Below are 24,794 nucleotides of genomic sequence, written 5' to 3'. Positions count from 1 at the left end.
AGTCAGTGCTGCTGGGAAACTTTTGCCAGATCACCGGCTGGCCAGGACGGGAAAGTTTGCCTATTAAAAAAACTTCTCGGTGCTACTGTAGAAGTCGATGTGCAATGAACAAACCCCCCAGAATACCCCTGGGCTGCGCAGACACGGGTTCGCTGTTCAAAGTCTGTGTTTCAGAAATGGCCACGACTGACAATGTCTGACATCCGCATTTCTAACGGGGAGCTGGACGTGGAACAAGTAAACGGCCGGTGCCCAGCGCGCCGACAGAGGTGTGGTGGGAATTCAGAACTGCTGGAGGCTTGTTTGGGAAATTTGCCTTTACTGGGAAAATTTGTCTCTGTTCTGAGGTCACCGCAGGGTGGCTGTTTTGAGGAATGATTACTGCACTTTTTTTACAAGATAAAGTAATAGCTAAATTTTATATCATTAGTTTTTTTTCAGAGTCACTGCTTCCCAGGATAGACATAAGAACATAAGAACGGCCATACTGGGTCAGACCAAAGGTCCATCCAGCCCAGTATCCTGTCTGCCGACGGTGGCCAATGCCAGGTGTCCCAGAGGGAGTGAACCTAACAGGTAATGATCAAGTGATCTCTCTCCTGCCATCCATCTCCACCCTCTGACAAACAGAGGCTAGGGACACCATTCCTTACCCATCCTGGCTAATAGCCATTAATGGACTTAACCACCATGAATTTATCCAGTTCTCTTTTAAACGCTGTTATAGTCCTAGCCTTCACAACCTCCTCAGGCAAGGAGTTCCACAGGTTGACTGTGCGCTGTGTGAAGAAAAACTTCCTTTTATTTGTTTTAAACCTGCTGCCCATTCATTTCATTTGGTGGCCCCTAGTTCTTATCTTATGGGAACAAGTAAATATTTCCTTATTCACTTTCTCCACATCACTCATGATTTTATATACCTCTATCATATCCCCCCTTAGTCTCCTCTTTTCCAAGCTGAAAAGTCCTAGCCTCTTTAATCTCTCTTCATATAGGACCCGTTCCAAACCCCTAATCATTTTAGTTGCCCTTCTCTGAACCTTTTCTAATGCCAGTATATCTTTTTTTGAGATGAGGAGACCACATCTGTACGCAGTATTCAAGATGTGGGCATACCATGGATTTATATAAGGGCAATAAGATATTCTCCGTCTTATTCTCTATTCCCCCCCCCCCTTTTTTTTTAAGGAAACACTATTTCACTAGGAAGCAATGGTCTCAAGTTGCAGTGGGGGAGGTCTAGGTTGGATATTAGGAAACACTATTTCACTAGGAGGGTGGTGAAGCACTGGAATGGGTTACCTAGGGAGGTGGTGGAATCTCCTTCCTTAGAGGTTTTTAAGTCCTGGCTTGACAAAGCCCTGGCTGGGATGATTTAGTTGGTGTTGGTCCTGCTTTGAGCAGGGGGTTGGACTAGATGACCTCCCTGATATTCTGTGATTCTATGATTCAGTCACAGAAAGATCTGGACTGAGAAGGAAGGAGATGGCTCCTTTTACAGCAAATGTTTGTGTTCCTTGCTGCTCTGGCCCAGGGGGGTTGAGGCTGCTGATTCAGGCTGTCACTGAACTGAAGAAGGGAGAGGTTTTTTTGGCAGGGTCGGACGCCTCGTCTTAAGAGCGTTTATCGGTCCCCTTCTAGTGGGTGTGTGGTACATGCCGGCGGCCCCCGCGCCTGGCTCTGTCCTGAGGAAATAAAGTTTCTGTGCAAAATACTGAAACTTGTAACAAAAATGACGTGAAAGAAAAGGGCCAAACACTGAGGAACGAAATGGTGAGCCTTGATCCTGGACAGCCATTAAACTTGACTCCCTTCTCATTAAAACGCTGTTTCTTTCTACGGTAGGAAAACATAGGAGAGAAGAATTTCTGTTACTCTTGCAACCTGATGGATGAAGTAGTTGATATTATAAAAAAAAAACCCTGTAAATCATTCGTCTACACTTGACTAATGGCTCGTTTCCCCAGTTCAGTCCCAACTGCTCTTCTCTGACAGTAGGGAATTTTTTCCTCATGTCCAACCTAAACTGCCCTTTCTGCAATTTAAGTCCATTGCTTCTTGTCCCCGCCGCAGAGGTTAAGTATCAGGGGGTAGCTGTGTTAGTCTGTATCCACAAAAACAACGAGGAGTCCGGTGGCACCTTAAAGACGAACAGATTTATTTGGGCATAAGCTTTCGTGCATCTGAAGAAGTCGGTTTTTACCCACGAAAGCTTATGCCCAAATAAATCTGTTTGTCTTTAAGGTGCCACCGGACTCTTCGATGTCTCAGAAGTTAAGAAGAACAATTTTTTCCCTCCTCCTTGTAACAACCTTTTTTGTATTTGAAAACTGTGATCATGTCCCCTCTCAGGCCTGGTCTACACTACGACTTTAATTCGGATTTAGCTGCTTTAATTCGAATTAACGCTTGACCCGTCCACACAACGAAGCCATTTAATTCGAATTAAAGAGCCCTTTAATTCAATTTCTGTACTCCTCCTCGACGAGAGGAGTAGCGTCAAAATCGGTATTGTTAATCCGAATTAAGGTTAGTGTGGCCGCAATTCGATGTTATTGGCAATTAGATGTTATTGGCTACCCACAATGCAACGCTCTGGAAATCGATGCTACTACGGTAGCTTGGACGCACACCACCGAATTAATGGTGCCTAGTGTGGCCGAATATATTCGAATTTATAAAATCGGTTTCCTAAATTCGAATTATATAAATTCGGATTAATCCTGTAGTGTAGACATACCCTCAGTCTTCTCTTCTCCAGACTAAACAAATGCAATGTTTTTAATCTTCCCTTATAGGTCATGTTTTCTAGACCTTTAATCATTTTTGTTGCTCTTCTCAGGACTTTCTCCAATTTGTCCACATCTTTCCTGAAATGTGGCACCCAGAACTGGACACACTGCTCCAGTTGAGGCCTAAACAGCGCAGAGTAAAGCGGAAGAATTACTTCTTGTGTCTTGCTTACAATACTCCTGCTAAGACATTCCAGAATGATGTTCGCTTTTTTTGCAACAGTGTCACACTGTTGACTCATATTTAGCTTGTGATCCACTATGACCCCCAGATCCCTTTTCACAGTTCTCCTTCCTAGGTAGTCATTTCCCATTGTGTATGTGTGTAACTGATTGTTGTATGCCGCAGAAATCCCAGGTTCTACCCCGCCCGCCGACAACCGGCATCTGTGGGTGTTGCCTGTGCGCACTCGACTCCTAGGAGCGCTTGTAGTGTCAGGGTAACGGCTGCTGAGCGCCAGTAACAGTCGGCAGAAGCCAGGCCGCGTCTGCTCTGCATCAACTTCATTACACCGACCGTGGCTGCAGGCTGCTCGGGGAGGAGGTCTTGTTTAATCCGCGCCGAGAGGCACCTAGGGCGACCCAACCATGCCGTGTAGCCTGGGCCTGAAAAAAGGCTCCCTGTTTCAGACTTTTCTAAATGGAGCTGCGGGACCAGGCAGAGAAGAGAGTCTGATTTCCACACCGCTCCCCTTTCTCCATCCAACATGCACGTGCCGGTTTCTAAAACGCTGAACTCTTCCTTCTCCTTCAGACAGTGGGCAAAGATTTAGTGAAAGATTTAAATGTCACGAAAGGCTACAAGCTGCCCTCGCACTGACCTCCCCTTCCCCAGTCACTGTTCTAGGGTGACCAGATGTCCCGGTTTTATAGGGACAGTCCTGATTTTGGGGTCTTTTTCTTATGTAGGCTCCTATTACAACCCCACCCCCTGTCCTGATTTTTCACACTTGAGGTCTGGTCACCCTACCCTGTTCTGATGTCTCCTCCTGAACAGAAAGAGAGCCGATTTTCCACAGGGCATTAGACAGACCAAATGCTGGTGACAGAAATAACAGGAAACTCTGGAAATCAAACAAACAGCCATGTAGAGATGACAATGAAAAAGGTGGCAACAATTAAAATGACCCAACCACTCCCAAGACTGGGAGTGGTTGGGTCATTACAAAACCGAAACCTAATTTCCCCGATACTAATTTCCCCCTACTTGGATGCACTTTCTTGTCAACTGTCTGAAATGGGCCACTCTCTTACCACTTCAAAAGTTATTTTTCCTGCCTTGGTTTCCTGCTGTTAAGTGAATTGTCTCGTTAGACTGACCTAACAATTGGTAAGACAACTCCCATCTTTTCATGTACACCTCTACCCCGATTTAACGCGACCCAATATAACACGAATTCAGATATAACGCAGTAAAGCAGTGCTCTGGGGGGGCGGGGCTGCGCACTCCGGCGGATCAAAGCAAGTTAGATATAACGCGGTTTCACCTATAACGCGGTAAGTTTACTTGTTCCATGTCCATCTTCCCATTAGAAATGTGGATGTTGGACATTGGGAACCGTGGCCATTTCTGAAACACAGACTTTGAACAGCGAACCCGTGTCTGCGCAGCCCAGGGGTATTCTGGGGGGTTTGTTCATTGCACGTCGACTTCTACAATAGCACCGAGAAGTTTTTTTTAATAGGCAAACTTTCCCGTCCTGGCCAGCCGGTGATCTGGCGAAAAGTTTCCCAGCAGCACTGACTTTGGGAAGTGTTAAAACCAAACCAGCAGCTCAGATGAGGTGGCCGAGTGGTTAAGGTGATGGACTGCTAATCCATTGTGCTCTGCACGCGTGGGTTCGAATCCCACCCTCATCGGGTGTTTTTAGTCTCCTTCCCATATGACCCTCTTCAGTTCAGTGACAGGCCCTGCGCCCCCTACACACAAAAACCTTCACAAAACAACAAACCTCACCAGTGATCTCTGCTTCGCACAAGCCAGCCTTGGCAGGTCCAGGTCCGGGCTGGTTTAATACCCACTGACAGGCCTGGGCCAGCCCAGCCTTGCTACACGGAAACCTCTCCCGGGGCAGAGACCCTGGATTTGGTCTCTCACAGCTTGTGGGCTCGGCAGGCCGCACCTGGGAAAGGGGCAGAAACGTTATATCGGGGTAGAGGCGTATTTATACCTGCTCCTCCTGTATGTTCCACTCCATGTATTTGGTGAAGTGGGCTGTAGCCCACGAAAGCTTAGGCCCAAATAAATTTGTAGTCTCTAAGGTGCCACAATAGGGTGACCAGATGTCCCAATTTTATAGGGACAGTCCCTATATTTGGGGCTTTTTATTATATGGGCCCCTATTACCCCCCACCCCGTCCTGATTTTTCACACTTGCTGTCTGGTCACCCTATGCCACAAGGACTTTTCATTGTGCTTGTAACTGATCTAAATCAAACCAGGGTGACCAGCCAGCAAATGAGAGAAATCAGGACAGGGGATGGGGGGGGGGTAATAGGAGCCCATATAAAAAAGCCCCAAATATCGGGACTGTCCCTTTAAAAATGGTTCATCTGGTCACCTTAGTGGGGGGTAATAGGAGCCTATATAAGAAAAAGACCCAGAAATTGGGACTGTTCCCATAAAATCAGGACCTCTGGTCGCCCTAAATCCAAACCAGCCCCAGAGTGATGCAGCAGGAAGGGAACTGGGACACGCTTTGCCCCCCTAATTCCTCCTCCTCCTGCTGCTGCTCTCAATCCCCCTCTCTGCCCTTCCCCGCTCTGGGGCAGGGGGGGACTCGGTCCCCTGCCCCTTCCCAGCCCGGAGGGGGCCAGGGCCGGGCTCGGGGGCTGGGAAAACCCCTGGCCAGCCAGCGCTGCCGCCCGGCTCGGTTTGTGCAGACACAGGAAGGGGCTGGAGGAAGGAGCCGGAGAACAAAGCCCAGAGCCCGGACCGGACGCTGCTGCTCCCCGGGGTCTGTGCTGGGGGGGCGGCATTAACCCCTCCCTGCCCGGCCGGGGGGGGGGCTTTCTCCAGCCGGGACCAGCCCCCGGCCGCAGGTAACTGGCAGAGACCGTGGGAAAGTGCTGGGGGCGGGTAGGGAAACCCCCCTTTGCCTGTCTGGGGGGGGCCCCGCATTAACCCCTCCCTGCCCGGCCGGAGGGGGCTTTCCCCAGCTGGGACCCGCCCCCGGGCTGTGCCCGCACCAGCCCCGGGCCGCAGGTAATGGGCAGAGACCGTGGGAAAGTGCTGGGGGCGGGCAGGGAAACCCCCCTTTGCCTGTCGGGGGGGGTTGGGAAGGGACAGACCGTGTGAACGGGGGGGCGGGGGCGGACCTGGCTCTGGGCAGGCAGGAGATCGGGGGAGGGGGGGGCAGGGGGGTTTTTCTCTGGTTTTGTCACTTCATTCTCAGAGACTGAATCATTTCCCCTGAATTCTTCCCCCTTTTCTCTAACGATCAAATATGGGGATCAAATCCACATAGATTCCCCCCACACACACACACACACACTCTTTTCTCTCCAGTGATTGTCCATGTCTCTGTTGTCCTCGGATTTTGCCCCGTTTTCTAATTCTCAAAGGCCAGTTTACAAATCTCCTCAGTTTTGGGATATTTCCCGCACCCGTTTTACCTGCAGCCAATTGTCCTTTGCTTTTTTTTAAAGTTGTGCGCCAGGACTCATCCCCTAGATGTGTCGGCGGCTGTAGGGGGCGCAGCCTGGGAGAGCCTGAGATGCGGCTGGCTCTGGGGTGGGGACGGCCAGTCTTTGCCAGCAACAGGGCCTGGAAGGGGCAGAGCAGTGGAAGGCAGGAGTAAGTCAGCGGCGTAACCAGGCCCAGCCACTGCTTCCCATCTGCCCAGTGCAAGACCCACGTGCCAGTCCCCTGCCCATTTCCTGCTGCTTCCCCTTCCCCGGCAGCCTTCCTGATCCACTCCACCCTTGCTCTCCAAAAGCAGCTCCCAAAGCGCTCCCTGCTGCCCACGGGAATGGTGCTGGAGGAGGAGGAGAACCATCACTATCTGTGAGCCTATCGACCGTTCACTTACAGACTGTCTCACTTTTCCCTCCTCCTGTTGAATCTCCCTCTGATCTTGGTGGGTTTTCTCTTCTATTTTCAAATACTTAGTTTTGGACCCATTTTCTTTCCAATTCTTAAAGATTGACTGTATATAAACCTACCACATAACATTTGCCCCATATTCTCTCTAGTTATCTATGACTAATTGAATAGGCCGAGAGATTCTTCCATTTCTCTCTAATTATAAAATGTTAACATCAAATAGCCTCAGATTTTTTGTCCCAGATTCTTGACTATTGATCTAAAACCCTTCCATGTGCTGCCCCTTTTGTCTAAATATAAAATATTCATAAGGATTTCACTCAAATTTTACCTCTGCCTAGTATCAATGATTGATATAAAATCCCTCACGCTTTCCCACTTTCCTCTCTCATTTGTGAAAGTGGATGGGAAAATCCTAACATTTCCCCCTTCTCTCGTTAATTAGTGAACACTGGTCTCAAAGCTCCGATTTTGCCATTTTCTATAGTTACCAAATATCGACTGAAAATCCTCTCCACGGAGGTGTCCTCCACGTGTTGCAATCCCGTTTGGAGGGAACCTGTTTCCCCAAATCATTCTCCAGATTGGAAGTTGCAGGGTTTCCCCAGTGATCAACTTTCCCCTCTGATTTGAGAATCATTTGTCTCATTCTTTATAACCATTAAATTTTTTGCATGTGAAAGTGACTTACTCCATATTTAAAACACGGCAGAGCCAGAGGCCTCGTTTGAGAGAACGGGGTCTCCCCGCTGCTAGCCGGACAGTCGGCTGGACCCTTTTCTTTTCCCCGGAGGGCACAAGATGAGGCGTTCGCTCTCCTTGGGGCAAACAACTCAGTTAGTTGTAGGAGAGTTTGGAGAAATGATGAGTTGTCTTGTATGACCGGGTGGATTGTGATGGCCGGGGACAGTCCTGGGGCTTCCTTCCCGTTGATGTTTCATGTCCCAGAGAGCTCATGCTTGAGGGTCTCAGCCGGCCATGTGAAGGGTCAAGAAAGGATTTTCCTCCTTCCCCAATATATTCTGGATTTTTTTTTCTGGTGGTGCCTTCTGGCCTTAAACTCTGTGACTTTGTGACTGTGAACAGAAGTATCCCAACCCCCGTGGCGAATGGGCTCCAGGAGAGGTGGCTTTCCCCAGCACTGAGATGCAGCCACTTCTGGGCTGGTCCTTGATGGTCATTATTAGCCCATGACAAAGCTAATAATTCCTTAAAATTTGGGCTCCTTCATGTCCTGTTAAAGAAACATCACCCAGGTTCTCCCCCGGCCTGTGTCAACGGCCGACAGGGGGTGGTGGGAACGTTTTATCCTTTAATCAAATACTGCTCTGTGCTTCCCCCCCCAGATGGTGCTTCTCACCCCCCTTCCAAACTGCAGCAACTTGCGGGTGTGGATGGAAAAGTGTTCCCCAGAGTCCTTCTTGTGGATATGGGGAGTGAGGGAGGCGGGAAGGGGGTCACCCCCCATGTGATTCGTTTAACAGGATTCTGACCTCATCCCTCCTGAGCCGTGTTTCTGGTCTCACTGAAAGACGGGTTAATTCAGAGTCACTGAAAGGAGGAACAAGGAGTGACTCCAGATTAACATGGGGGCAAATGAGATCAGCAGCTGTCCCTGTGCGGAAGTGGGTTCATTAGCTGCTGTCACCAGGATATTGGGGTTGAGCTTCCTGGGTCAGAAGCTGCTGCCTCCATTGTGATCTGGGAGCCTGGGTTGAGCAGCTGCTGCTCCCCTAACAGGGTCTGCACTGGGGTTTGACCTTAATTAAAGCTTCCGCTGAGCCCAGCTGAGGTGGGGAATTTCTCCAGCTGGAACTAGCTCTGTAAAGCAGCCCTTGGTTCAGCAAACGCCAGCTCCTGAGCCAGACGCTCCAGGCAATTGAGACAGACCTCGGATGGTGTTGCAGACAGGCATGAAAGTCACTCTGCACAGACAGCCCCTCCTCATCCCTCGCGTCTCCCCCTGTTAGCAACTGCAGGAGCCGATCCAGCCATGGGCGAGCGAATGATCCAGGAATGGGACTGTCCCAGCCAGAAGGGGAGGGACAGAGAACAGGGGAAAGGAGACAGCAGGCTGAGTGGTTTATAATTCCCCAGGTCCTTTTTGTTCCGCTGTTTAAAGATAGGTACTATGTTTGCTGTTGTTCAGCCCTCGGAGACCTCACCCTTCCACCAGGAGTTCTCAAAGATCATTGCTAATGGTTCCACAATTGCTTCAGCTAGTTCCTTAAGTGCCCTAGAATGAATTTCATCAGGCCCTGCTGACTTGAATGTATCATACTCACCTAAATATTCTTTAGCTAGTTCTTTCACTAGTGTGGCTTGCATTCCCTCCCTTGCTGTTAATAATAATTGTGTTAAGTATTTGGATGCAATTTACCTTTTCAGTGACGGGTGAAGCAAAATAGGCAGTTGACACCTCAGTCTTTTTGAAGTTCGGCGTTATTCACGCTCCTTCCCTGCTAAGTAAAGGACCTACACGTTCCTTCACCCTTCTCTTGCTCCTAATGTGTTTATAGACCCTCTTGGTATTGCCTGTGGTGTCCCTTGCTAGGTGCAACTCCATTTTGTGCTTTAACCTTTCTGGTATTGCCCCTACCTGCGTGTGCTATTCTTTGGTGCTCATTTGTCCGTAGTTCCACTTTTTTGTAGGATTCATTTTAATTTTCAGGTCATCAAGGAAGCTTCCGATGGCGTTATATTGGCCTCTTCCTGTTGGTCCTCTCGTTCCTTTGGATTGGGATAGTTTCCTTGCGCGCTCTTAATATTGTCTCTTGGAGAAATTTCCAGAACTCCTTTTTCCCTTAGTTTTTCTTCCCATGGGACCTCACCTTCCAGATCTCTTGAGTTTGGTTTTTGGTGGTGGTGTTGTTTTTTTTTAAATCCATTGTCCTTATTCTGCTGCTCCTTCCTTTCCTGAGATTCAGGAAATCTATCGTTTCACAATCCCTCTCACCTATATTGCCTCCCACCTTCACATCAGAATCATAGAATATCAGGGTTGGAAGGGACCTCAGGAGGTCATCTAGTCCAACCCCCTGCTCAAAGCAGGACCAACACCAACTAAATCATCCCAGCCAGGGCTTTGTCAAGCCTGACCTATTCCACCACCTCTCTAGGGAACCCATTCCAGTGCTTCACCACCCTCCTAGTGAAAAAGTGTTTCCTAATATCCAACCTAAACCTCCCCCACTGCAACTTGAGACCATTACTCCTTGTTCTGTCAACTGATACCACTGAGAACAGTCTAGATCCATCCTCTTTGGAACCCCCCTTCAGGTAGTTGAAAGCAGCTATCAAATCCCCCCTCATTCTTCTCTTCTGCAGACTAAACAATCCTAGTTCCCTCAGCCTCTCCTCATAAGTCATGTGCTCCAGCCCCCTCATCATTTTTGTTGCCCTCTGCTAGACTCTTTCCAATTTTTCCACATCCTTCTTGTAGTGTGGGGCCCAAAACTGGACACCGTACTCCAGATGAGGCCTCACCAAATGCTGAATAGAGGGGAATGATCACGTCCCTCGATCTGCTGGCAATGCTTCTACTTATACAGCCCTAAATGCCGTTAGCCTTCTTGGCAACAAGGGCACACTGTTGACTCCAAACCAATTCCTCCTCGTCGGTCAGCGTCAAGTCTAAAATGGTTACTTTCCCCCATTTTCTGAAATCAAACATTGTCCCCAGTAGGTTCCAAAGGCCTATTGGACATTGTGCGTTTGATCCCAACAGATGTCTGGGCCGCCAATGTCACTCCGTGGCTACCTGGTCTTGTGTTCTGGATATTTCGGCGACGTGCAGAGCCGAGTCTGGAACATCAGTCAGCAGGGAAGCGCCTGGGGGGAATCGGGATGTGACATAAACCGAAGCCTGTTCTGAAATCTCCCCAAATGCCCTTCATCCTCCCATGGGGCAGGGAAGGCAAATGGCTGCGGTGAAGCCAGATGAGGTATAAGATGATCAGGGAGTTGCTGGCAGGAGGAGGAGCAGTAAATACACACAGGATTTGGGTGCTTTTGAGGGTTTGGTCTGGAGATGGGCGGGTGGCAGGAAATCCGCAGGCTGGAGAAAGCAAGGGGGACACGGGGTTACGAACCTGTTGGGACTGGTTTATCCTGGGGCTAGATTCTAAGAACGGACCCATGTGTGTGTGTGTGTGTGTGTGTGTGTGTGTGTAAATTCCCTCATTTGTGGAAAGGAAACTAACTCCTTGGACAGGGCTGGGAAAACTCCCCAGACTGGAGCATGACCCAACTTGACTGAGGCTGCTGTGAGACACGAAGGGGGAACCCAGCAGTGAGGCGTAGGGGGGATGCCCCACCCCCCTCACAGAAAGCTACTAGCAAAGGGAAAGTTGTTGAGATTCCTACCGGGGGGAGATTCTCATGGACCATGCCAGAAGCTCCATCTCCTGCGTCACCTTTTGGCTACTAGGTGAGTGATGGATGTGAAGACGCCTGCCCCCCTCTCTCTGCTGGGAGGGGTGACGGGCTCTCGCTTTCTCCCCTCATCCCGATGCCTCCTGGATGCTCTGAACGGGGTGAGGATGGGACTCTGACTGCGAACCTCCCAGAGCTCCCATGTGATTGGCTCCTCTCCCCCATGAATAGTGGGGCTGTGAGTGGGGCAGCAGGTCCTGAGTGGGGGGCTCTTGTCTTTCAGGAGCCAGTGACCTTCGAGGAGGTGGCTGTGTATTTCACCAGGGAAGAGTGGGCTCTGCTGGACCCCGCTCAGAGAGCCCTCTGCAGAGCCGTCATGCAGGAGAACTATGAGAACGTGACCTCGCTGGGTAAGGATTCCTGTCCCCTCGGTTCTTGGAAGGGGGAAATGCATGGTTAAGGTTCACAACACCCCTCATTGCAACCTTAACTCTGCCCTCTTTCAGCCAAACCCCGACACGGGAGGATGCGGGCAGTGGAAGGGAGGGAGTCGGAGAGGTGGGAGGGGATGGGACAAAAATCTTCTGTGAGCTGGGAGGGCTGGGGGCTGGGGCAAGGGGGGTTCCCTGGAGCAGGGGCTCTAGGAAGGTGGTTTGCTATGCAGGGCTGAGAGCAATGTTAGGGTCTGGTGGTGGAAGTAAAGGGAGGTGGGTGCCGGGTAGCAGATGCTCCAGGAAGTGGGGGTGTGGGAGGGAGGGAAAGGGACACTTTTTGGCTGGAGCTGCTGGGAGTCAGGAGCAAGGAACAGTGGGAGTGGGGGGTTGGGGAACAGGAAATCTGGGGGAAAGGGTAGCGAGACGGGCTGCAGGCAATGGGAGGGAAGGGGAGAAAACACAAGGAGCGCGTGTGATCCTAGCACCCCTGCACACGACTATTTAATTGACTGTCTAGTCAAGACTCCCTAGTTGAGGTCTCACGTGGAAGCTAACACCATGCTGGTCGTTAATGTCACTGTAAAAGGCGTGTGCTAACCTTAGATGTGACATTCTGAATTTCCTCTATGTGCTGTCACGAAAACACGTTTTAACACAAAGACAGCCTCACCTAGGGAACGGCGACGCTCAGGTGCGTCCTAGACAATGGAATGGGGGTTTGCCTCCGTTTACCTAAAGCTTCAAGCTAGATCAGCAGGGGTTCTCCTGAGCCTGAACTCAGGCGACCGAGAACTAACAGAGATGCAGGGACACCTGGGAAGAGGGGAGGGTGGGAGGAAGGTTTGGTGGGGAGAGGGGAGCAGTGGGGGATCCCAGTCCATTCACACACAATTCCTGCCCAGACCCCACTGAGTTAGAGCCTGCGCTTCACTCTTCTTCCAGTCCAGTTTCACATTAGTTTACTTACTTTTAAAATATTTGTATGCTCACTCCTCCCCTCCCGGCACTGCTCAATACCTCCCCCACCCCACACACACCCCATACACACACGTCTCCCCTATCCATTTGGACCCCAGGTTATCATTCCTGAGTCCTTACATTCTCCCCAGTCACAAAGCGATCTCTTCCCTGGCCAAAACGTGCACTTTCTCGACGATGTCGTAGGTCGGTAGTGCAACGCCTGCTGATTCATCTTCCCCTTCTGCGGCAGCCACAACCTCTCTTCCCGGCAGGCACCTGGGATCTGTGAATCAGCCCCTACCGAGATCATGTGGCACAAGTTGTATTTTTCACATTCTCCCGTTCCAGAGGAAGTTGTCTTTTTGCTCGTGAATTACAGCATGTAAATCCCCAGCCTTCTCCACAAGGCGGGGGATTTTCATACTCTCTCCAGCTACTCCGGAATTGCTAAATAACCTAATTCATTAACACATACTTTCCTGACACCGACATACCCCTTGGCATACTGCATTCAGCGACTTCTTGTTCCTCACCACTCTGAACCCCACCGGTTCATGCTCAGCCAGCCCGGCTTCCCGAGGACTCTCTCGCTGTCTGTTCCAGGGAGACTTTCCCTCTGGCTGGAGTCTTGCCTTTCTGGGACATGGAGTTACCCGCTCTGTCCTTCAGGAGCGCCTTTGGTGAGGCATGTCTGGCTCTGTGTGTGTGTGTGTGGCTCGTTAGCAGAGTGGGCAGCACATCTGAGCACCCGCAGAGCTGGCCGCCGGAGGTTACTGCTTTAAAATGGGCTTGGGTTAAAATAATGGAACGTTCTTTGTGAGAAATGTCATAGCACCAGAGGGTTAGAAACAACCCCAAGGGTCACCTAGTCTGACCCCCTGCCAGGATGCAGGATGTGTGGTATCTAAACCATCCCAGACAGATGCTAACCGGCCTCCTTTTGGAAAGCTCCCGTGAAAGAACTTCCAGGACCTCCCTAGACAGTCTGTTCCATCGTCCTACTGTTCTCACGGTTAGGCAGTCTTTCCTGAGATTTAATCTAAATCTCCTGTGCTGTCGGTTGTACCCATTGCCGCTTGTCCTGCCCTGTGTGGCAAGAGAGAACAACTTTTCTCCATCTTTGTTCTAGCAGCCTTTCAAGTATCTGAAGACCACTATCATATCCCCCGAATCTCCTCTTTTCTAAACTAAACATACCCAGTTCCTTCAGCCTTTGCTCACATGGCTTGCATTCCATCCCTTTCATCATCTTTGTCGCTCGCCTCTGGATCCTTTCCAGTTTCTCTACCTCTTTTCTATACAGTGGTGACCAAAATTGGACACACTACTCCAGCTGAGGCCAGGTAGAGTGGTACTATCACCTCCCGTGACTTGCATGCTATCCCTCTGTTAGTGCAACCTAAAATTGCATTTGCTTTTTTTGCAACAGCATCGCATTACTCATGTTGGAGTTGTGATCCACCACAACTCCCAGATCCTTCTCAGCAGCGCTGCAGACAAGCCAGTTATCCCCCATTCTGTATTCATGCATTTGGTTTTTCTTCCCTACATGTAGCACATTACATTTGTCTTTGTTGAATTTCATTTTGTCGGCCTTAGCCCAGTTCTCCAATTTATCAAGAATCCTCTGAATTTTAGCTGTATCCTCCAAAGTGTTGGCAACCTGCCCCCCAGCTTTGTGTCATCTGCAAACCTTATCAGTCTGCTCCCTATTCCTACATCCAGGTAATTGATAAAGATGTTAAACAACACCGACCCAGAACAGATCCCTGTGGATCCCCACTTGAGACCTCCCTCCACCTGACATCGTTCCGTTAATAGCTACTCTTCGCATGCGGTTATTTAACCAATTCTGTATCCACTTCATGGTAGTTCCACCGAACCCGCATTTCTCCAGTTTATCTATCAGAATGGCATATGGGACTGTGTCAGAAACCTTGCTGAAGTTCAGGTATATTATATCGACCGCATTCCCCCTGTGCACCAGTTACCCTGTCAAAGAAGGAAATCAAGCTGGTTTGGCAGGATTTGTTCTTAGTAAATCCGTGATGGCTGCTAGTGATCACCCCCTTCATCCTCCAGGTATTCGCAAATTGAATGTTTTGTACGTTGCTCTAGCAGCTTCCCAGGTGTCAAAGTCAGGCTGACCGGTCTGTAGTTCCCTGGCTCCTCCTTTCCCCCCTTTTTAAAGATGGGCACCACGTTAGCCCTTCTCCAGTCTTCCGGGACCTCTCCTGTTATCCATGAGTTTGCAAATATTATTGCCAGTGGCTCTGAGATTTCTTCAGCTAATTCCGTCAGCACCCCGGGGTGACTAGCGTCAGCACCCCCCTAGTATGAATTCTTTCAAATGGGTCGGAGAATCTCTGACGTGTTCTTTGCCTATCCCGATCTGCATCCCTTCCCCTTTATTTTCTGTGGTAACTTTGCTAGTCGTCCGGTCACGTGGTCTTTTTTTTGTGAGAAGACTGAAGCAAAGTAGTCCCTGAGCTCCTCTGCTTTCCTCTCATCTCCCATTACGAGCCCACCTTCTCCGTTGAGCAGCGGACCCCCACCGTCCCCGATCGAGCTTTTTTGTCTGATATATTTGAAGAAGCCGTTGTCTCTAACATTGCTTGCCAGCTGTAACGCATTCTTTGGCTTGGCTTTCCTGATTTCCGTCCCTACACGCTTATGCTAGCCCCGTGTAGACTTCCTTGGTGACATGCCCCTCCTTCCCTGGCCGGTACGTATCCCCTTTTGGGTTTTAGAGAGCTAAAAATCTCCTTGTGCAGCCACATTGGCCTCCCATGGCTCATCTTATCTTTCCTCTGCCTCAGAATAGCTTGATGTTGAGCCTCTAATGTTACATCTTTTAAGAACTATCCACCTCCTTCAACTCCTTTTCCCCTGGTCTCTCCCTGGGGCCTTGCTTGCTGTGTCTCTGACTCGGTGGAAATCTGACTTTCTGAAGTCCAGTGTCCTTGTTCTGCGCTGGTCTCATGTCCTCCTTTCCATAGGATCTTGAATTCTGTCAGATCATGACCCCTTCCTCTCAAGTTCCCAACCACCTTCACACTTGCAGCTAATTCATCCTGTGGGTCAAAACCAGATCCAAAATGGTTGACCCTCTAGTTGTTTCCTGAATCAGAAAGTTGTCCCCCAGACAGACAGACAGACAGACACACACACACACACACACACACACACACACACACACACACACACACACACTAAAAATTGCAGGACGAATTATGAATTCACCTGTTTTCTTTCCCTTGAGCGGGGTTTCCAGTTTCTAAAACTGATGTGATCACCCCAGCTAGAATGAGGGGAAGAGCCGTGGGTCCCACATCTCCAAATCATAGAATATCAGGGTTGGAAGGGACCTCAGGAGGTATCTAGTCCAACCCCCTGCTCTAAGCAGGACCAATCCCCAACTAAATCATCCCAGCCAGGGCTTTGTCAAGCCTGACCTTAAAAACCTCTAAGGAAGGAGATTCCACCACCTCCCTAGGGAACCCATTCCAGTGCTTCACCACCTTCCTCATGAAATAGTGTTTCCTAATATCCAACCTAGACTTCCCACACTGCATCTTGAGACCATTACTCCTTATTCTGTCATCTGCTACCACTGAGAACAGTCTAGATCCATCCTCCTTTGGAACCCCCTTTCAGGTAGTTGAAAGCAGCTATCAAATCCCCCCTCATTCTTCTCTTCTGCAGACTAAACAATCCCAGTTCCCTCAGCCTCTCCTCGTAAGTCATGTGCTCCAGCCCCCTAATCATTTTTGTTGCCCTCCGCTGGAATCCAGAAGAGAGATCATTAACATTGACTACCTGGATGAGAAATCATTCATCCAAGTCAAAAACTGTTGGTGTCTGAAAGAAACTGTTGGGATTCCCTACAAAGACCTTGGGAGCTCTCAACATTCAGGATTGTTCCCAGCAGGTGATGGATCCTCAGGTCAGATGTTGCTCCTACTCACCCTGACTAACACTGGGCAATGGTTCCCTCCTGATCTCTCTTCCCACCGAGTATTTTGATGGGTTATGGGGGCAGAACTGATCCCTCCTCTCTCCCCTATGGGGAAGTGTTTGGGGATTTCAGTTCCTGATTTCCTTCCCATGTCTCTAGATGTTTCTTGGGTTTGTTCTCCCCTTTTCTGTTTCTGAGGTTTCTGTCTCTTTCCCCTCTAGGTGTTGGGATGGAGAGTGAGACCGAGAAGCAGAAACCTCAGGAAGAAGATGCTGAGCCAGTGGAAACACAGGGGGTATCATTGCAAAAATCCAAAGGGAAGGTGCCCGTGAGTCATGACCAGGGAAATGCCTGTGAGAAACAGCTTAGACCAGAGAGGCAGAAGGCAAACAAGTCAGGGAAGAGAGGGGGTAAATCCATCCGTTGTTGGGAAACGCACAAAGACCTCAATGAAACCCCAGCCCAGCCGAGAAACCTCACGGAAGAGAGAAAAAACACATGTATTGAGTGTGGGAAAAACTTCAGTAACCGCTCAGGCCTTATTAACCATGAGAGAATCCACACAGGGGAGAGACCGTATGAATGCAGCGAGTGCGGGAAAACCTTCCCTCGGAGCTCAGCCCTTATCATACATCAGAGAATGCACACGGGAGAACGACCCTACGAATGCTGTGAGTGCGGGAAAACCTTCAGTAACCACTCAGACCTTATTCGACATCAGAGAATCCACACAGGTGAGCGGCCCTATGAATGCAGCGAGTGTCGGAAAACCTTCAGTTACCGCTTGGCCCTTACTGAACATCAGCGAATCCACACAGGGGAAAGACCTTATGAATGCAGTGAGTGCGGGAAAAGCTTCAGTTACCGCTCAGATCTCATTAGACATCAGAAAACCCACACCGGAGAGAGACCTTATGAATGCTGTGAGTGCGGGAAAAACTTCACTGACAGATCAGCCCTTATTAATCATCAGAGAATTCATGTGGGAGAGAGACCCTATGAATGCTCCGAGTGTGGGAAAAGCTTCAGTTACCGCTCAGACCTCACTACGCATCAGAGAACCCACACCGGAGAGCGACCCTATAAATGCAGCGAGTGCGGGAAAACCTTCAGGCAGAGCTCACACCGCATTCGACATCAGAAAATCCACACGGGTGAAAGACCTTATAAATGCTGCGAGTGCGGGAAAAGCTTTGCTGACAGTTCAGTCCTTATTACGCATCAGAGGATCCACACGGGTGAGAGACCCTATAAATGCTGCGAGTGCGGGAAAACCTTTGCTGACAGCTCCGCCCTTATTAGACATCAGAGGATCCATACAGAAGAGAGACCCTATAGATGCTCCGAGTGTGGGAAAGGCTTCCATCAGAGCTCAACCCTAACTAGCCATCAGAGAATCTGCAAGGGAGATCAACACCATGAAAACCTTGTCTAGGGCCGACAAAATATATTTTTTTCATAATTTTACCATTTGATTCACTGTGGGCCCACAGCTATCCCAGGTGATTTACCTGCTTTTGCCTTTTGCAGTTCAACTTTTGGGGTTAATCCCATGGTCCCTTTCTTTCAGCCCCTTTTTCCTAAGAGTAAGCCCCTTCGTTTTCAGTTGAAACCAAATTTTAACCAAAAAATTTGTGGGTTCTACAAAAAGTATTATTCTCCCCCCCCCCCCATTTTAACCCTACTTTTGTAGCATTCATTAATAAAAATAACTTGTTTTATCAGGAAAATACAAGACATGGTATGAGCTAGACGTATGCCAATAATACAAGTCTGTGTGTACACGCAAAGCTGCCTGTTGAAGGAAAGCTCTGTATTCGTCTAGGCAACACACACACACACACACACACACACACACACACTAAACAAACAGGCGCTCACAGACTCTGAGGTGCGTGCGCATCTGACGGTACTGATGAATCTCACGCCCATTACGTTCACATGGTCAAGCTGTTAGCAGATAACGCTTTAAAGATCTGACACACTAACATTGGAAGAAAATGAAAATCTGCCTCCGAATACATTTCAGGACACAAGTACGTATTCAAATGCTTTAAAAAAAACAAAAGCAGGAGAAAAGGATGAAGGTGAGTGTATATGCTCCAAATGGTGTGACCCAATTATTACATGTAAATATTTATAGGCTACTAGTTCTGAGTCTCCAACAGTAACCTGTTTATTCAACTGACAAGTTTTATGTGGGGACTAGAGATATATTATTATCTTAAACTCAGAGGTGGCATTCTGGTTTGAGTTCTGTTTTAGTTTTGCAGCAAACCACCCTGAATTCCATTCATCAAAGCAGTAATCTACTGAATACTTCCCCCCCATCCTTCTGTCCACCAAAATAAACCCCAATATTTACCCAGAAAAATTATTCATAGTTTTTTCCACCGATTTTCACCTTTTTTGTTGTCGCTGTAGTAATAAACACTGATAAATTCCCGGCGAAATTAAATAAAATAAAACCCGAAAACAAAGGCCCCTACCTATGAGTCATGGGAGTGTGTCCCTGTTCCCATCAATCCGAGGTGGGAGACAGAGGGGTAATCTTGACGAGCTACACCGAGTTAAAATCTACCTGGGCCTCATCTCCACTCTGCTTTTCCGCGGCGTTAGCTAGCTCAAGTTAGCTGTCCTGATGTGTAAAAACAACTATTCTTCCAGTGAAGAGATTACGTAGCACATTTCCTCATGACCTGACCTAACCTCCATCAGTTTTCCTAGTCTAACCAAACAGACCTGGCGCATGTATTTCTACTCTTCCTCCCACTACAAAGCAGTCGCTAGCGTCGGCACGTTCCCCCTTTTGGGGAAGAATTGTCTCATTCCCAGTTGTTCTCACGTTGCCCTGTTGGTTGCTAAACAGTTGTTGTTTTTAGTTCCATTTTTTCTCATTTAAAATAGATTTAAGCAGGGGCAGAGGCATGTAAAACGTCATTTCAGCCTCTCTAACACCAGAGGGAAATGGGATGAATCAAAGGAATTCCCTCCTTCCCCACCATCTCAGCAGTGTTACCTTCTGTATGAGCCGTGCAGAGTTTATCTTCTTCACATGCTGCTTGTCCACCTCCCGAAGTGTGAGGTGATGCAGTGTTCCCAGGTCTCGCTGCTTGGGAATGGTGCTTTGATTTCTTTGATCCCGAATCCAACTCTTAGGCCTGGAGATGAAAGTGTCACAGACTTTAAAGGGCAATTTGAATTGACTTCAAACAACGTGTGATCATGCAGAGTTTAAATCCCAGTTTCCATTTCATGGCAAAGCCACAGCTGGGTTTTTCCCCTCAGGCGTTGGGATTGTTGCAGACGGGAACATTGGTATTATGATGCTGAATGAGACAGTACTGACTGAAGCAGATTTGAACGGATCGGAGGAGAATGAGATGAGAGAATCGGTGGTCCTGATTCTGAGTCATCAGATGTAACTGGCTCTGGAATTTTACTTAATATGAAACTGAAAATGTTGTATCCCTCTCTGAGATGTGGGTTTTTCCTCTCTCTTTCTCTATTCGGTCACATAACTGGACATTAATTTTGTTTGGCAGAATGTAGCTCAGAATTATCGGGGACTTAGAGACATATGACCATTTGCTAAAAGTCATTTCTTACTTAATTTTTTGCTTTTTCCCACTCCCCTTCATGATCATCTGGAGAAAGTTCCGTCAATAGGAGAGGATACGCTAAGCAATTGGACATGCTACCAAGGAAACATTAATGTTTTAAAATCTCTACTTTCAAATGGTGAACAACAGCACAACCCAAATTGTGTAACTAACTGAAGTAAACAGATGTGATAATGTTTGTGTTCAGTGGTTTAGGTCAGTGTTTTCTCCGGTAATCTGGATTCCACAGTCAGTGACCTAGAACTAGGCAAAATGAACCTGTATTTCCCAGAGAGTTGTGATCCAAGCCCAACAGGAAATTACTCCTGAAGATATCTCTGAGCTGATCCTATGATTTGGAAAACACTCTCCTTAACTGTGCGGATGAGGAGGCAATAGAAGTGGTATTTTTGATTAACTCACACTTGGTAGTTGCTGAAAATGGGTATATGCTGAAAATGAAGTCTCTGTTGAATGTTAGCTGACCGAGATCCTGATCTCAGGCCTGTATCGAGTTTTCTGATTTAGACCTGTGCCACCAGATTAAAGAAATGAAGTGGGCGTGTTTGGGGAAGCCATTCCTCATTAGCACTGCTGAGATTTCCCATGGGTGGGTAGACAGTTCTACTCCAGAGAAGTGTGAATTTACCCTGACAAAAGTCAAAGATTTGGGAAGAATTCAGATAGAAGTAGCAGGCACCCACTGGTTGGCTTTCACACCAGCGAAGGAAGCGATGAAGAACTATGTGCAACTCAAACTATGTTTAGAACAACGTTCTCTAGTTCAGTGGCACTGATTACAATCCCATAGATTGGGAACAAGTGTCCCTTACCCTTTGGATCCAGAGTTTCATGAGGCAAAGAGAGAAACAGTTGGTGCCTTTAGAGGACATTCCTTCCCCCTGGATCCCCGTCTGGCTGCCTGCTTGAAATGTTCCAGGTTCAGACTGCAGGATACTCAAATGTTGAATCCTGATTCCATGCTTTTTTCTCTTAGGTTTGCGCTTGTGTATTATGTAGTTGCACCGTTTTTCCTCCACCTCCGGCTACTCTGAAAGTTTTAAAAAATGTGAAACGCGAATAGAGGTGCTTTTTCTCATGGTACAGACCTTCCCACCGAGTTTCAGTCCCTCTTCCACCAACACTTGTGGAAGAAGACAGATATATATGTACATGAACTCACTGAAGTGGAAAGCATCTAAACCATGATTTTATCGAAGCGTTCACTAAGTGGAAATGGGGATGAAGAGAAAACGAACAGATATGATCAGTTTTTGAATAGGTGACTGTTACCAGTGCAAATGAAACGAAACAGGAAATTAATGATTAGTTAAAGAATAAAAGTCTGATGTTAAAATACAAATTATCTCAGAAAACAGAGTTATTCTGTATGACACTAGAGTCTTGGGCACTTTCACTTGCATACCAGGGCGAAGGGAGTTCTGTTTCTGCTTTATTTTAAGTTTAGATTAATTGTATTAGGACAGGTTGGTTACAGTAAATAAAGAAAACACTTTGTGTTGGAAAAGTGCTGCCAGGGTGTCAATCCTTTGAGCGGAGGGCTGGATCTGTTTTGAGACGTTTCCTGAAAGGCCACAGGGAGATCTTTGGTAAGCCCTGGCGATTCTACCTGGGCGGGCCCCTTCCTTCCACCTGGCAGGAACAGATTTGTTGCCGGCACAGAGTGCCCGAGGACAGCAACAGCGGGGTCCATTGCCCGGTGTGCTTCGCGCCAATAAACACACCAGGGTGGAGAAGCAATCAAAGTTTATTTGGGATCCCAAAGCGGTGCCAGGAGACTGGCACGTCTCAGATCAAGCACACCATCATAAGCAACTTTTCTATTTTTATACATTTTGCAGCTAAGCACTTCCCTCTTTCCCCCCCTTATTCCCCCCCCCATTCCTCCCTCTACCCCACCCTTCCCTGGTAATAGTTACTAAGCAAATAGCAATTACATTTAAGCAGTTAAGTCATCTTGGCAGCCATAAGTCCAGCTTGTTAGTAACTCCTTTAAACCGTTATCTTGTCCTTTTTCCCTTTGATTTATTATCTCCCCTTCAGCCAGAAACATGCAGGCCTCATTATTACTGCTTGGTACCGGTATGGGGGGGTTGCAAGTGATAACTGGCTGCTTACACATTCCATTTTGCACCTGGTTTTTGAGGTCGATTAGAGTTTAAGCATGGAAGAAGTTTGGTTAATTTAGGCCTGATGACACCAACAGATTCATAGGTCGACATCTTGGGAAGCCAGCGGTCAGGAGACACACACACACACTCTCTCTCACACACACACCAAGACACAGACACACACACACACACTCACCGAGACACAGACACACACCGAGACACACTCACACGCACTCAGACACACACACACACAGACTTTCTCTCTCTCTCTCTCTCACACACACACACACACACCGAGAGAGACACAAAGAGAGACACACACACACACAGACTCTCTCTCTCTCTCTCTCACACACACACACACACACACACACACACACACAGAGACACACACTCACACACTCCAAGAAACCACAAAAGAAAATAAAGCCACACCATGCAAAAATAATACATATGCAAAAATCATACACTGCCTCCACAAAAATCACACAGGCCCCATAGCCACATCGAGAAAAGACATAACGTAAACCACACATCAGCAGACAGAAAACGCAGCCGTGTTTGGGTGTCACAGCCTGGGGCGGTGCAAGAGGGTGGTTTGGGGGGCACCGATTGAGGGGCAGCCAGAGGGGGGTCAAGGCTCACCGGACTCTCTTGAGGAATCAGGGTAGATTCTTCCTGCTGTTGGGGAGGTAACGCGTGAGGGCTGCAGGTTTTGACTCCTCGGTGTCTCTTGGGCCGTAATTCTGTATTTCGCAGGGAAACGTGAGTGGGGGAAGTTACTTGGTCCTGGCGCTCTGGGTGAGGTTTGAACTCACCACAGCTCCACCCAGCACATCTGTGGGGGCAGCTCCTGGGGCTGCTGGGACAAACAGCAGCAGAGAAAAGGGCCAGACGGCGGGGGACGGAGGTTGTCCCAGGACTGCTGGGAAGTGGCCGTGGGCTCAGAGCTGGGACAGTGTCAGGAGGCAGGACAGAGGCTATATGTATGGGGGGGGAGCCTTGGGGAGGGGCAAGGGGAGGAAGAGGGGCTCTGTCCTTCTCTCCCCGTGCCTCCCCTCAGCCTCAACTTCCCGGGACAGGGGCTAAGCATGTCCTTCGGCTTCCTTGGCCCCTGTCCCCGGCAGCAGGGAGCAGCCCGTGGCCACCCCAGCTGCCTGAAACATTCGGGGGGAGAGAGGGGGTACCTAGGTGGAGTAGGCGGGTCTGTGCAAACATGGTCTGTTCCTGAAGTCTTTCCCCCAGCTCATCACTAGATGTGAGGGGGGAGCTGGTTCAGACCCTGCTTCCACTAACATATTTTAAAACTCCTCATTGTCCCTACCTCTGCTGGGCTTTCTGTGTGCTACTGAGCAGCTCAGATGAGGTGGCCGAGTGGTTCAGGTGATGCTGCTAATCCATTGTGCTCTGCACGCATGGGTTCGAATCCCATCCTCATCGGTGGCATTTATTCTTCCCAGCTCCCACTTTGGTGACAAACCAACGCATGTTGCTTCCTGCAATCAAAAACCTTCCCAAGGTGTCAGACTCACCTGCTGGATCCCTGCTTGAAATAAAACCAATCGAAATACGAGATTTCTAAAACAATTCTATAGTTCTGTAGCTCTTATCTCAAAATGTAACATACTCAGAACCTCCCCAAACATCCTGGAAACACCCCCCACCCCATTATTAAAATGCCCCAGTCCACAGCGAGCCCATGACCGTGAAACACAACCAGAGTGTCTAGGCCAAGCTGTTCTGAAGCAGGCAAGTGAAATATTTTTCTCTGTGCTTCCCTTGGAGAGGTTTGTTTGCCTAGGAAAACAAAATCCCCCAAATTGAAAATTCTCTGCTGAAAATCCAGTCCTGCTCTGTTCTGGCACTTTGATTTGAATTGATCGTTGTTCTTCTCTTCTGGTTTCTGAATTATTTCAGGTTTTGGTTGGGGGAAAAAAATCAGTTTTCAGTTTCTAAGCACAAAGGGAAAAAATGCTGTTAAACTATACAAATATAGCAAATCCTTGGAGAATTAAGAAATGAAATGCTCCCAGCGCCAGTTATGAAGAGAAAAGAGAAGGCGGGGGGCGAGATGAGCAGAGTTTTCTATTTAATATGGAAATTTCCAACATGCTGTAAAATCCACAAGGCGAGTCACATGTACGGCAAGATTTTGGCAAACCAGTAAAGTTCCTGAAACCACTATGGCCTATTGCTTAAAGCAGCCAAGGCAGCAGGCCGTAAATTGGCCATGCAGCAGCCTCAGCTTGACCGAGGCAGGAGGGGAGGGGGTTTGGGTGGCACAGAAAAGGCAGCTTGACCCCCCCTCCTTCCTGATAAGAATTGTGTTGAAGTCGCTGATACATGCATTTGAGAAGAGCAGGATGTGCCTCCGGAATGTCTATCAGGGCCTCAAGGCTGCAAACTCTGGGAAAACCCACACTTGGTTAATCAATAATCAGAAGGAACCTCTTGCTTGACCATAGAAACTGCTTACTTACGTTTTTTTTAAGGGACA

General features: G+C 48.5%; 1 protein-coding gene and 1 non-coding gene across 2 annotated transcripts; both read left to right on the top strand.

Moving 5' to 3' along the window:
* Window positions 1-192: 192 nt before the first annotated feature.
* On the top strand, window positions 193-19,988 carry LOC135889198 (zinc finger protein 436-like). Its single transcript, XM_065417034.1, has 4 exons — window positions 193-237; window positions 11,495-11,621; window positions 16,785-17,801; window positions 19,870-19,988. Exons 1-4 carry the CDS (start codon window positions 193-195, stop codon window positions 19,986-19,988), a joined length of 1,308 nt encoding a protein of 435 aa, XP_065273106.1.
* TRNAS-GCU (transfer RNA serine (anticodon GCU)) lies at window positions 4,571-4,652 on the top strand. Its single transcript has one exon. It is a non-coding gene; the product is annotated as a tRNA-Ser (tRNA).
* Window positions 19,989-24,794: the final 4,806 nt, after the last annotated feature.

The sequence above is a fragment of the Emys orbicularis genome, chromosome 15 (assembly GCF_028017835.1).
Source record: "Emys orbicularis isolate rEmyOrb1 chromosome 15, rEmyOrb1.hap1, whole genome shotgun sequence".
NCBI lineage: Eukaryota > Metazoa > Chordata > Testudines > Emydidae > Emys > Emys orbicularis.
This window is presented reverse-complemented; position numbering and strand designations above follow the sequence as displayed.

Excerpts from the sequence above, each read along its gene's own strand:
- LOC135889198 (XM_065417034.1), top strand. The coding sequence starts at position 193 with ATGTCTGACATCCGCATTTCTAACGGGGAGCTGGACGTGGAACAA. Across the intron at positions 238-11,494 it reads GGGAGCTGGACGTGGAACAA|GAGCCAGTGACCTTCGAGGA; the intron begins GTAAACGGCCGG and ends CTTGTCTTTCAG. Across the intron at positions 11,622-16,784 it reads TGAGAACGTGACCTCGCTGG|GTGTTGGGATGGAGAGTGAG; the intron begins GTAAGGATTCCT and ends TTTCCCCTCTAG.